General features: G+C 37.8%; 1 protein-coding gene across 4 annotated transcripts in view; it reads left to right on the top strand.

Annotated features, from left to right (window-relative positions):
• Positions 1–14,562, top strand: part of XPOT (exportin for tRNA) — a 48,298-nt gene that overhangs the window by 7,584 nt on the left and 26,152 nt on the right. For all 4 annotated transcript variants that reach the window (XM_032347167.1, XM_032347163.1, XM_032347164.1 and 1 more), the window contains exons 3-9: positions 3,065–3,147; positions 5,857–5,913; positions 6,845–6,914; positions 7,669–7,887; positions 11,104–11,288; positions 11,388–11,556; positions 12,937–13,173. In XM_032347167.1, coding sequence (XP_032203058.1) covers positions 3,065–3,147; positions 5,857–5,913; positions 6,845–6,914; positions 7,669–7,887; positions 11,104–11,288; positions 11,388–11,556; positions 12,937–13,173 — 1,020 coding nt within the window. The remainder of the gene's footprint in view (positions 1–3,064; positions 3,148–5,856; positions 5,914–6,844; positions 6,915–7,668; positions 7,888–11,103; positions 11,289–11,387; positions 11,557–12,936; positions 13,174–14,562) is intronic.

The following is a 14,562-nucleotide window of genomic DNA, read 5'->3' as shown; positions in this document are numbered from 1 at the left end:
GCAGAGGGAGAAGCAGGCTCCCTGCCGAGCAAGGAGCCCGATGTGGGACTCCATCCCAGGACGCTGGGATCATGACCTGAGCCGAAGGCAGCTGCTTAACCAACTGAGCCACCCAGCTGTCCCTATTTTCACCTTTTTAATGGAATCACTGTCTTTGGCTTAAAACTTGCCCTTATTTAAAGAAAATGGTATGTCAGTGATAATTCTAGCCCCTAAACCCCCCTCCCCCGCCTTCTTTTTTTGGTAAGTGAAATATGAGGTGGTAATGCAGCATACCTGAGTGGCTTCCACCTTGTCCTTAAATGGGACAGTAAATGTTCCTAAAGGAAAACTTAGGTTTCAGGAATATTGTTAGTTGACAACTGAATTAGGTTCTTTGCAGCACCTGGGTTCTTCTGTTCTTAATTTCCAAAGACAGACATTATTTATACTTAGGATAATAACTGGTGATGTTCATCTCCTTACCTTCATTTACATGGATCTTATCAGTGGGAGCAGCGAGTGAGACCACATATGAAAACCCATTACCCCATTCATACAACTCTAACAGAGCTTTTTTGATTTCTTTTAAAATCTCTAACCTGGGGCGCCTGGGTGGCTCAGTCATTAAGTATCTGCGTTGATCCCAGGGTCTTAATCCCAGGGTCCTAGGATCAAGCCCTGCATCTGGCTCCCTGCTGGCTGGGAGCCTGTTTCTCCCTTTTCCCACTCCCCCTGCTTGTGTTCCCTCTGTCTCTTCGAATAAATAAATAATCTTTAAAAAAAATAAATAAAATCTCTAACCTAAAAGGAAAAAAATTTTACATCTTGACTTCTTTGTGTTTGTATAGACTTACATAACTAAATATATATTTTTACTGTATATAGTATATAGATGCATACACAACTAAAACAATTTACACAAAATAAGTTACTTTTTTTCATCCTTGGAATGCATTTAATTTTTTTTAATAATTTTAAAAATGTTTTATAAGCATATAATATATTATTAGCCCCAGGGGTCTGTGAATCAAAATAAGTTATTTTATTATGTGCAATGCACTCTGATATTGTTTTTCATTTTTTTATTGTGGATCAAGACCTATAAAATTGATGTCATCACTAGTGGGGCACAAACCACAGTTTTAAAGAATATTTACTAATTACGGGGCGCCTGGGTGGCTCAGTGGGTTAGGCCGCTGCCTTCGGCTCAGGTCATGATCTCAGAGTCCTGGGATCGAGCCCCACGTCGGGCTCTCTGTTCAGCAGGGAGCCTGCTTCCTCCTCTCTCTCTGCCTGCCTCTCTGCCTGCTTGTGATCTCTCTCTGTCAAATAAATAAATGAAATATTTAAAAAAAAAAAAAAGAATATTTACTAATTAAAATTAGGCCCCTCTAGGGGCGCCTCAGTGGCTCAGTCAGTTAGTTGTCTAACCCTCAATTTCGGCTCAGGTCATGATTTCAAGGTCGTGAAATAGAGCCCCACATAGGGCTCTGTGCTGGGAGTGGAGCCTGCTTGGGATTCCTTCCTCTGCCCTCTGCCTCTTCCTACCCCGTCTCTCTCCCTCTCTTAAAAAAAAAAAAAAAAGAGGTTCCTCTATAATGCTTAATGTTCTTTCTACATGATTTTGAAATCTGATCAGTACATCAGTTGCTTTAGAATTATCTAGCACTGTTTTTGTGTGATTTTCTTGACAGAGATACTTTTCACAGCTTGTTAGGATTACTGTTTGTCCATTGTCATATGTGACATCTGCATCTGTCATTGATTCCAGTTGCAACATGCTAATGGAAAAGAGTAGCAGAAGTAATTCTCTTTTTCCCCACAATCTGGTAAAGAGCCCATGGACTTGGTGCTGCATCCATTCTAAAGTATACTTACTTTTTTTTTTCTTTTTAAGATTTTATTTAGTTATTTGATAGTGCAATTGGGGGAAGGAGAAGAAGAGAAGCAAGCTGCCCTCCCCCCTGCCATGGATCAGGGAGCATAATGCGGGGTCCATTCCCAAGACCCCAGGATCATGACCTGAGCCGAAGGCTGATGCTTAACCAACCAGGTGCCCCTGGAGTATATCTACTCTCATAACAAAGCCCTGAATTCATGAAATGAGATACATTTCCTAAAGCATTTCAATTATTCATACTTTTCCAAAATTCGTATCATACAGTTGGACTCTAATTTTGGTTTGGGTTTTTTTATTTTGTTTTGTGTGTGTGTGCATTTTTTTTCAAGATTTTTATTATTTTATCTACTTTTATTTTTAATTAATTAATTTTTTTAACTAGGCTCCACACCCAGTATAATGCCTAACACAGGACTTGACCTCAGAACCCTGAGAGTAAGACTTGAACTGAAATCAAGAGTTGAATGCCTAACTGACTGAGTCATACAGGCACCCCTGGTTTTTCTTTTTTTTTTTTTAAGAATTTTTTTTTTTTTAAGATTTTATTTATTAATTTGACAGAGAGAAATCACAAGTAGACGGAGAGGCAGCCAGAGAGAGAGAGAAAGGGAAGCAGGCTCCCTGCCGAGCAGAGAGCCCGATGCGGGACTTGATCCCAGGACCCTGAGATCATGACCTGAGCCGAAGGCAGCAGCTTAACCCACTGAGCCACCCAAGCGCCCAAGAATTTTTTTTTTCTTTTAAGATTTTATTTATTTGAGAGAGAGAGAGCGCGAGATGGGGGAGGGTCAGAGGGAGAAGCAGGCTCCCTACTGAGCAGGGAGCCTGATGAAGGACTCTATCTTGGGACTCCAGAATCATGACCTGAGCATAGGACTTGTATATTTTTTCTCTTAATACTCATAATTATGCATTGAGGTCAGCAGAGCATTTTTATGTTGTCTCCTTTGCTATAAGGAAACAGTTTTGAGTATCTAACTGATGGAATTTTTTTTAACTTAAAATTTTTTTCTAGGAATGATCAGTAGTTGCACTTACACAGAAGCCAGAATTCAGTGTTTTAGCTATTTTTCTTCAGGTTGACTGATTTATTATTGGTTAGCTACTCTTAGAATATTTTAATATCAGTAGGGCACTGAGATCAACTATTCCAAATGCATTTATACCTTCGTAATCTTACAGGCCCTGGCCTATTTTGAGCAATTAAAGATTTCCCCAGATGCCTGGCAAGTGTGTGCAGAAGCTCTAGCCCAGAGGACATACAGGTAATTATAAGAAAATTTATATGACTTAGAGGAATTTAAATTTCTGTGAGACCTATATTTAGAAAATGTTTTCATAAAAGCATTTTTATGGCTTGTGTTTTGGAAAACCATTTAGTATAGAAATGAGAAAAATAGTAAACCAGTAATTTGGCCATTCCGGGTTTAACTTTCAGCAAAACTAGACTTTGCCTTATGCTGTATAGCTGAGAGCAGATCCCAGCTGGAATACAGTACAGTAAAAACTTCTTAAGATGGGAAGTGATCGTTGGTTTTCTAAAAAGTCGGCAGAGGAGGTAATCATGAATTGTATGTATCTTGAATTTTTATTTTAAAGTATAGAAACACTCAGTTGGCAATCTTTTTATATTGGCCCAAGGTCTTTCCTTTGTGTATATTCCATTAGCATTCGCTTCATCTTTCTTGCAAAGATCACACTCAGTGATCCATCCTCTATAATTTCTACTTTCGGTCTCTAGTGGATTGAGGAACGATTAGTACAGATTCCTAGACTTTTGGCTATTGTTTTCTACCTCTCCTAAATCTTCTGGTTATCTAGCCCACATCAAATACACACAAGGTTTTTCCTTTTTTAAAAATTCTTTTAAATTTTAAATTTTATGTTGATTCTAGTTAGTTTACATGCAGTACTGTGTTAGTTCCAGGTGTACAGTGTAGTGATTCACCACTTCCATACAACGCCCTGTGCTCCTCATAGCAACTGCCCTCCTTAATCCCCATCATGTACTTAACTCACACCCATACCCTCCTTCCCCTCTGGTAACCATCAGTTTAAACTCTGTAGTTATATAAGTCTGTTTCTTGATTTGTCACTCTCTCTCTCCCTCATTTTTTCCCCTTTGTTCATTCTTTTGTTTCTTAAATTCCACATATGAGTGAAAACATAGGGTGTCTTTCTCTGACTGATTTCACTTAGCGTTATATACTCTAGCTCCATCCATGTCATTCCAAGTGTCAAGATTTCACTCTTTTTATGGCTGAATAATATTCCTGTGTGTGTGTGTGTGTGTGTGTGTGTGTGTGTACGTGTACACCACATCTTTATTTATTCATCAATTAATGGACACTTGGGCTACTTTTATATATTGGCTATTGTAAATAATGCTGGTATAAACATAGGGGTGCTTGTATCCCTTTGAATTCGTGTTCTAAGGTTTTTCCTTTTTGCAATATGACTTTCTATGAAGTCTTTCCAAAGCCTTCAACTTAATTTTTCCAAAAATCAGCACTTTCACACTCACTTCATTAGTTTATATAATAGTTAATTCAGTTACTTAACTAAAAAAAGACCTACGACTGACATCGTAAGGGTTAGGGAAACACAGCTCACTAATTATAAGCAAACAACTCACTGGTGGGAATAGATGCCCATGGATATTAGTGATGCTTCTAGCTGACATCCTCAGCATTCTGTGGCTATCATACTTGCCACCTTTTACGATCAGAAGCAAGTGCTCTAGTGAGAGTTAATTTTGAGAACATATACTATATGCTTGGGAGTGTAGAAGATCTGGCCTTTTATTTTTTTTTTTTAAAGGATCTGACTTTTAATTAAAGGATTCCTATAGTTTATTTTTGAGTGGAAAACAAGAGTCTTGTATACTTGATTTAAGGCTTCAGTGTCGTCTGTGCTAAGAATAGAAACCCTATGGGCATCTGGGTTGCTCAGTGGGTAAAGCCTCTGCCTTCAGCTCAGGTCATGATCCCAGAGTCCTGGGATCAAGCCCTGCATTGGGCTCTCTGCTCAACAGGGAGCTTGCTTCCCCCTCTCTCTCTGCCTGCCTCTCTGCCTACTTGTGATCTCGGTCTGTCAAATAAATAAATAAAATCTTTAAAAAAAAAAAAAAAAAGAATAGAAACTGTAAGTTCTTACTTACAAGAGGTGCTGATTGATTAAACCTAACTTAAAACTTTTAAAGATTGTTTCATCTTCTTGTGTGTGAAATTACTTTATTTAATTCATTCATGTAGTCTAAGTTATTGTCTATTCTTATATTGACCAGTTAGCTTTATTTATGAAAATTGTCTTCTGTGACTAAGCCCAGCCCAAACCAGCTATCTTGGATGAACAGAGTGTTGTTCATTAAAGAGATTTTTGTCAGAGATTGTAGCTGACTCACTGTGACTAACTCTGTATCAACCCTGTAGAGAGCTTGAGAGTAGATAATTGGTAGATTTCTGCCCTTTCTATAAGGGCAGTATATTTGTAACTTGGTTTTCTATATAAATTTTGAGGCTGAACTGCCAGTCTGTGTGACCCTGCTTGTTTTGGATTTGGCTGCAGTGGAACTGTGTAGGATTGAATCTTAGGTATGACGAGTTACCATCTCTGATTTGACTCAATCCCTGGCTGTGTGACCATTTGTCATTTTACACCTAGCCTTTCTACTGTAAAGTGTAGGAGCGGTTCCAGTAATCCTAACATCTAGAATTTAGGGAAATTCCTTCTGTTTGCAGTATACTTAAGGTGCATCTTAACTTTTTTTTCATTGTTTTGCTTGTGAGATTTAATGGAACTATTGAGCATGGAATAATTAAGTTCTAAACAGTATAATGATTGAGATCACTAAGTAGAAAGTAAGCCAGAGTTCTTGTTTGAGAAACTTTTCAACTATGTTTCACTAGTACTTTACTTTTGTTTTTTCTTTAAATTATATTCTGCTTATCTGATTTTCCTTTTTTCTTTTTCAGTGATGATCACATAAAGTTTTTCTGCTTTCAAGTACTGGAACATCAAGTTAAATACAAGTAAGGCTCTTCTCACTGTTTTAACTCTGAAATATATGGGGAGAGGTCACTTTCTAAGTTAGTTTTTCTCTCTTTGGGAAAATCATAATACAGGCTGTAAATGAGGGTGTATGAGACACATCCAGTTTATAGATGTGTTTTTGATTTACCCAAGTGTTTTAAAAATACTGAGTTAATTGATTACATATAAAAAATCCAGACATTTCACAGAAAAAATTCATTTCGAGCTTCTCTGGAAAAATCAGAAGATCTAGCAATGCCAGACCTGTTTCTGTAAGTCAACTCTGTTAGAGGTTAGTGGCAATATGGCCACTTGTATTTATTTATTTATTTATTTATTTATTTATTCATTCATTTATTTTTAAAGATTTTATTTATTTATTTGACAGAGAGAGATCACAAGTAGGCAGAGAGGCAGGCAGAGAGAGAGGAGGAAGCAGGCTCCCTGCTGAGCAGAGAGTCCGATGCGGGGCTCGATTCCAGGACCCTGAGATCATCACCTGAGCCGAAGGCAGCGGCTTAACCCACTGAGCCACCCAGGCGCCCCGGCCACTTGTATTTAGAACCCTGCTTTAAATAAGCAAAAACAGTTAATCACTGCTTAGAGGGCCCTTCATTTGCCTATTGATTTATTCTGTAAGCCACAGACCTCAAAATGTAGATGTATTTCTATTTGAGAAATTCCACAGCTGTCATTTTATTTTAACATGAACTGGACCACAAATCAAACTAAGACCAATGACGCTACCTTTTGGGCCCACCCCTATCTTTTCTTTTAAGCCATGATGAGAAGCATGATCAATTTCTTTTAGGAAATTTTAAGTAATTGAGTGTTAGACAAATTTTCCCTTTCAGATATATGAGGCTGTTACTTTTTAAACCACAGACATCAAATATAGCCGTCATTGTTTTTCTTCTCTATTTTGAACAGATATTCAGAACTAACTACTGTTCAACAACAACTAATTAGGGAGACGCTCATATCTTGGCTTCAAGCTCAGGTAAAATAGTAATTTCATTCAGTACATTAGGTTACCAGATATTTAAATTTTTAGTGTTGCAAGAGTTTAGAACTTTGCCTCAGAAATGTTCATCATTTATCCTCCCTTTGACCCCATAGCTTTTTTAGAAAGTGCTGATTTCAAAGTTCTTGGGTATATGAAACTTAGCAGTAATTTAAAATTATATCAATCACTGAAACTTTTATGCTTTACGTGACACAATGTTGAAACCTTGGTTTTAAGGTAGGTTTTTGTTGTTGTTTTTGGTTTTACTTTGTTTTAACTACTTGACAAAAACAGATTTATTTTGCTCTCTCCTAAAGGTGAGCCCTCCTAGACAGCTTCTTCACAAAGAGCCCTTTACAAGAAAGCCATTAGAGTTCTTTATTCACATTAGTTCTTTTGTTAATTTTAATCTTAGCATATGAAGCAGTTAGGTAGCTAGAATTTCTGTTTTTCTTAAAGAGCAAACAGAAGAAAAACAATTTAACTAGTAGAACCAAAAACTAGTAAAATTCTGCACATGAAACTTTTCTTTAAAAGTATGGGAATAAGAAGTAAACATAGCACCTTTGTTTATTTTCCATCTGGGTAATCACTTAAATTACTTTGGTAATTTCCCAGCATATTTGTTGCATAGCTAATCTAGACCGTATTGAGGCTTGGTGAGTTTTTGCCTGTTCATGATAAATAAGAAAACTTTTTGAGACTTTACAGCTTACATTTAATTTCATGGACTATTTCTCTTCGTCAGATGCTGAATCCCCAACCAGAGAAGACCTTTATACGAAATAAAGCGGCCCAAGTCTTTGCCTTACTTTTTGTTACAGAATATCTCACTAGATGGCCCAAATTTTTTTTTGACATTCTCTCAGTAGTGGACCTAAATCCAAGGGGAGTAGATCTGTACCTCCGAATCCTCATGGCTATTGATTCAGAGTTGGTGGATCGTGATGTGGTGCATACATCAGAGGCAAGTAACTTCCCATTAATTGTTAGTTCTTAATGTGGATTTTGTAGAGATGATGGGCACATATTAAAAAGAGCAGGAAGTCTTTCTTTGGAAACAAATTTTCTGTTCTTTCTGCTTTTTTTTTTTTTAAGCATATTTATTTTTTTAGTAATCTTCTACCCAGCGTGAGGCTCAAACTCATAACTCTGAGATCAAGAGTCTCATACACTTCCAATTAAGCTACCTCAAATTTGCTTAATAATTCTAAATTCAAGGGTACCTGGGTGGCTCAGTCGGTCATCTGCCTTTGGCTCAGGTCATGGTGCTGGGGTCTGAGATTGAGCCCTGCATCAAGCATTCTGCTCAGCGTGGAGTCTCCCTCTCCCTCTCCCTCTGCCTTTGGCTCTGCCTGCTTGTTTTCTCTCTCTGTCAAATAGATGAAATCTTAAAAAAAATTCTGAATTTTCTCTAGTTTTGGGTCTTTTTTTTTTTAAGATTTTATTAATTTATTTGACAGTCAGAGATCACAAGTAGGCAAAGAGGCAGGCAGAGAGAGAGGAGAGAGGAGGAAGCAGGCTCCTTGCTGAGCAGAGAACCCCATGTGGGGCTTGATCCCAGGACCCTGAAGGCAGAGGCTTTAACCCACTGAGCCACGGGTGCCCTGTTTGTTTTTAAGTGAGGCTTGAACTCATAACCCTGAGATCAAGAGTCACATGTTCTACCAACTGAGCCAGCTGGGCACCTCTAAATTCACCCAGCATTTTGAGTTTTGTTTTACAAAGGAGCTTGAACTGGGCTTTTTTTCCCCCAAGTGTATGTTGAAATTAGAGTATTACTTTAGATTTTCTTTTTTTTTTTTTTTTAAAGATTTTATTTATTATTTTGACAGAGAGAGATCACAAGTAGGCAGAGAGGCAGGCAGAGAGAGAGAGAGAGAGAGGAGGAAGCAGGCTCCCTGCTGAGCAGAGAGCCCAATGCGGGACTTGATCCCAGGACCCTGAGATCACGACCTGAGCCGAAGGCAGTGGCTCAACCCACCGAGCCACCCTGGCACCCTTACTTTAGATTTTCTTAACTATGCAAGCACTTTCTCCAATAAAATACACAAATTGGTTCTGTTTTATGAATTTCTAGAGAAATGTAGTCTGTATTTACTACTGCTGTATAGTTACTCAGTGAGGAGGAATCATTGCTAATGAATCTGCTAGTTTCTTCTGTATTCTTAGTAATAAAGCCCATCACCATAGTCTTTCTCTATTTATTATCCCATATAACTTTTTCTTTAATGTTAACACAGTAGAAGTTGCTTGATTCAAAAAAAGAGAAAAGATCAGAAAGAAAAAAAAGGAAATTGCTTGATTCAAATGTATATAATAATTTAAGGTCATTATATGTCATATAACTTTTTTTTTTTTTAAGATTTTATTTATTTGACAGAGATGACAAGTGGGCAGAGAAGCAGGCAGAGAGAGAGGAGGAAGCAGGGTCCCTGCTGAGCAGAGAGCCGGATATGGGGCTTGATCCCAGGACCCTGGGATCATGACCTGAGTTGAAGGCAGAGGCTTTAACGGACTGAGCCACCCAGGCACCCCTATGTTATATAACTTTAAAGGTTATTATCATACATTTAAATTATTGCCATTCCTGGGGCGCCTGGGTTGTTCAGCGTCAAACTCTTGATTTCGGCTCAGGTCATCATCTCAGGGTCATGAGATCGAGCCCTGGGTTGGACTTCAGTCTGGATGTGGAGCCTGCTTAAGAGCCTCAGAGTGCTTAGGTGGCCTATTCGGTTAGGCAGCTGCCTAGCTCAGGTCATGATCCTAGAGTCCTGGGATCAAGCCCCTGTCTTGGGCTCCCTGTTCAGGGGGAAATCTGTTTCTCCCTTTGCTCTTCCCCTGCTTGCATGTGCTCTCTCTTTTCTCTCTCAAAACCTGCTGTGCACGGTGGCATGCACCTATAGTCCCAGCTACTCAAGAGGCTGAGACAGGAGGATCGCTTGAGCCCAGGAGTTCTGGGCTGTAGTGCACTATGCCGATTGGGTGTCCACACTAAGTTCAGCATCAATATGGTGACATCCGCGGAGTGGGGGACCACCAGGTTGCCTAAGGAGGGGTGAACCGGCCCAGGTCAGAAATGGAACAGATCAAATAAAATCTTTTTATTTAAAAAAAAAAAGATTTTCTTTCTCTCTCACTTTTCCCTCTTGCCCTCACCCATCGCTCTCTATCCTTTTCTCAAAAAAAAAAAAGAAAAAAAATTACTGCCATTCTTGGGGCACCTAGCTGGCTCAGTCGGTGGAATATGTGACTCTTGATCTGGGAGTTGTGAGTTTGAGACCCTTGTTGGTTATAGCGATTACTTAAAATCTTTTAAAAAAAAAAAAAATAGGGGTGGCTCAGTGGGTTAAGACTTTGCCTTCGGCTCCGGTCATGATCCTGAGGTCCTGGAATCGAGCCCCACATCAGGCTCTCTGCTCAGCGGGAAGCCTGCTTCTCCCTCTGGCTGTGGCTGCTGCTCTGCCTACTTCTCTCTCTCACTTTGTCAAATAAAAATATTTAAAAATAAAAATAAAATAATTATTGCCATTCTTGCAGAATTTATGGAGATATTGAGTCACTGTGTTGTACAATTGAAACTAATGTACCATCTTGTGTCAACTATACTAAAAAAAATTCTTTTAATTAAAAACAAATTTCCAGGGGCGCCTGGGTGGCTCAGTGGGTTAGAGCCTCTGCCTTCAGCTCGGGCCATGATCTCAGGGTCCTGGGATCGAGCCCCGCATCGGGCTCTCTGCTCAGCGGGGAGCCTGCTTCCCCCTCTCTCTCTCTGCCTGCCTCTCTGCCTACTTGTGATCTCTCTCTGTCAAATAAATAAATAAAATCTTTAAAAAAAATAATAAAAACAAATTTCCATTCTCTTAAGTAATTTAAATATCATGTTTGCATAGTATTGAGAAGTACCTTTTATCATATGCTTTAGATTTCTAAGTAATGCTTATTCGTAGTGTGTTTAATAAGGACTTAAATTTGGCTCTAAGGAGTACAACGGAAAAAGGAAATTAAAAGAATCACAGGATATGATTTTAGAGTTGATAAGTAGGAAATAATGGTAGGGAATGTGTTAACAAGTCTAGAAGTTTAATTGTGAGATACTACTATGCACAAGTATTCAGATGTCAAAAATTAGTTTGTGTGATAATCTACTGTGCACATAAGGTGTTTTGTTTTGTTTTTTTAGGAGGCTCGTAGGAATACTTTAATAAAAGATACCATGAGGGAACAGTGCATTCCAAACTTGGTGGAATCATGGTACCAAATTTTACAAAATTATCAGTATACTAATTCAGAAGTGACATGTCAGTGCCTTGAAGTAGTTGGGGCTTATGTCTCTTGGATAGACTTATCCCTTATAGCCAATGATAGGTAAGTATTCCTATACTTTAAAGATAGACCTACAGAATACAGTATGTAAAACTCATGAATTTGAAAACACTGTTTACAATTTTTTCCTTCTATTTCCAGGTTTATAAATATGCTGCTAGGTCATATGTCAATAGAAGTTCTACGGGAAGAAGCATGTGACTGTTTATTTGAAATTGTAAATAAAGGAATGGATCCTGTTGATAAAATGAAACTAGTAGAATCTTTGTGTCAAGTATTACAGTCTGCTGGATTTTTCAGCATTGACCAGGTCAGTAAATTTATGTATGAAGTTTTGAGAATTGCTACAACAAAGTAGGAAAGGTACTAATTTAAACATGCTTTCTTTTTTTTTTTTTTAAGTGTTATAAATTCTCTGTTATGAGGAAACATTGTATCCAGAAAGCCATAATGTTATCTGTAGCATTGGCCCCCATGGTGGGGGGGGGGCCTTACACCAGTTATTAAACTTGAAATCTGGGATGTTACCTGCAATTGTGGATTTCTTTCAAACTTCAAGTTGATTCTGATACTACTGGTCTATACTTTACGTAGCAAAGAACTATACTATATATATGCCAATATATTTTGACCAAAACTAGACTTAGTTATAAATATTACATTTTTACTATACTTTTGAATTGTTACTCATTTGAGCCGTTGGAATTTAGGCCCAACAGAATGAAGGCTCTGGGTGTGGTAAGTAATTTAGAAACAGAATTTGAAGATTTCTATTTTACTGTGATGATAAAAAAATTAGTAAGAAATCTGTTTTGTTGTTATGTCAGCTTTAGTGTTGTTCTTGCTGACAGAAGAATAGTAACATTTTCTTACATTGTTAATAACTGTCTTATTTAGTCTGTGGTAAAAGACCTAAGATGTTGAAGGTTACATCTCTTTCTATATGAGAATATCAGAAGGATAATTAATGATAACAAACTGAAGTTTGAGTTCTAACACACTGGTATGACCTTAGGCAGGTAGTTATAATAGCAGTTCTGTCACTTTGCAGCATAGTTAAGTCTCAAATTGTTATAAATTGTTATACATACTGTAATATGACATAACTTACACAGCATGTTGACTAACTTGAGCAGGTTTTTTTTGTTTTTGTTTTTTTTTTAAGATTTTATTTATTCATTTGACAGATAGAGATTACAAGTAGGCAAAGAGGCAGGCAGAGAGAGAGGAGGAAGCAGGCTCCCTGCTGAGCAGAGAGCCCACAGCGGGGCTCGATCCCAGGACTCTGGGATCATGACCTGAGTCGAAGGCAGAGGCGTTAACCCACTGAGCCACCCAGGTGCCCCTAACTTGAACAGTTTAGAAGGAAGGTTTTGAAACCACAGTTCTCTTTTTTTTTAAGCTTTTATAAACTTGGCACTATCTATAGGTCTATAACCATTAAAAAGAGTTGCTTGAAAGAGTACAAGTGGTTAATAATAGTAGAATTCAAATTCTAAAAATTTTTCAGTCCAGGTGGTAGAATGGTTAAATGTCTAATGTTAGCTTAAAATTGAATCTTACAATTTGCACTTGATTCATACTAAAGTTCAGAGTTTTTCTTCTTCCTTTTATGTGGGTGTTTTTTGTTTGTTTGTTTGTTGCTTATGTGGGTGGTTTTAAATTGAGGTCTCTCTTGATTGCTTAATAGGAAGAAGATGTTGACTTTCTAGCCAGATTTTCTAAGCTGGTAAATGGAATGGGACAGTCATTGATAGTTAGTTGGACTAAATTAATTAAGAATGGGGATATCAAGAATGCTCAAGAGGCACTACAAGCTATTGAAACAAAAGTGGCACTGATGCTGCAGCTACTAATTCATGAGGATGATGACATCTCTTCTAACATTATTGGATTCTGTTATGATTATCTTCATATTTTGAAACAGGTGAGTCCTTGTTTTACTCTTTTGCCCAGTAGATAATATAAGCAAGCCATAGAGAATTGGAAAATACAGGAAAAATGAGAAGAAGAAAATACCCATAGTTCTACTAGCTAATGATATTTACTGTTAAATAGTAATGTACTTCCGTCTCTCCCCCAACTCAACTTCTTAGCCAGAAATGAGAATAGCCAGGTTCTAAAATTCACTAGGCTTTAACCAATTAAAAATTGGTAACTAATTAAAAGCTACAGGTTTAGGTTATTTTTTCATTTTGAATATGTTTTTGTTTTTTTTTTTCCTTTTTTTTTTTTTTTTCTTTTTTTATTAAGTAGGCTTCACACCTAGAATGGAGCCCAGGGCAGGCCTTAAACTCATGAACCAGAGATCAAGACTTGAGCTGACATCAAGAGTCAGACATTTGGGGCGCCTGGGTGGCTCAGTGGGTTAAAGCCTCTGCCTTCGGCTCAGGTCATGATCTCAGAGTCCTGGGATCGAGCCCCACACTGGGCTCTCTGCTCAGCAGGGAGCCTGTTTCCTCCTCTCTCTGCCTGCCTCTCTGCCTACTTTTGGTATCTGTCTGTCAAATAAAAAAATAAATAAAATCTTTAAAAAAAAAAAAAAAAGAGTTAGACACTTAACCGACTAAGCCACCCACGCACCCCTGTGTTTGTTTTAAATATATTAGAAATCTTGTTAAACATTATTTATTATTTTAATTACATATAGAGCATTTCTTTTTTTTTTTTTTTTTTTTTTAAATATCTTATTTATTTACTTGACAGACAGAGATCACAAGTAGGCAGAGAGGCAGGCAGAGAGAGAGGAGGAAGCAGGCTCCCTGCTGAGCAGAGAGCCCGATGTGGGGCTCGATCCCAGGACCCTGGGATCATGACCTGAGCCGAAAGCAGAGGCTTTAACCCACTGAGCCACCCAGGCGCCCCTTAGAGCATTTCTTATAAGCAGCTTTTTTCAATTAAAAATTTTCTCTTGGAGAATTGCTTCCACTAAGAACTTAAAATGTAGTTGGTAATAGTCTCCTTATTATGGCTCATAGCCTTTTAAAAATTAGTAATTTCCCATTATGTCATTAGATGAGAAAACCATTCCTATTTCACTTACATTTGATTAACTAAATGAAGTTAAGCTTAAAATACTACCTTCCGTATTATTGTTATAAATGAAACACACATTTGCCACATACCTTAAGGAATTTTAGGTAATGGGAAGACATGAAGATATGAAAATAGTTAAAATGACTCCTGGTAATCCCACTGTGTGTCTCTTAATGGACCTCTAGCTTTTTTTTTGCCTTGCTTGAAAACAAGGGAAGACCATACTTTACTGTCCTATAAATTTCTTCGGTAAATATATTATAAATATGCTTAAAGTTAA

This window comes from Mustela erminea, chromosome 6 (assembly GCF_009829155.1).
Source record: "Mustela erminea isolate mMusErm1 chromosome 6, mMusErm1.Pri, whole genome shotgun sequence".
NCBI classification, from domain to species: Eukaryota; Metazoa; Chordata; class Mammalia; order Carnivora; family Mustelidae; genus Mustela; species Mustela erminea.
This window is presented reverse-complemented; position numbering and strand designations above follow the sequence as displayed.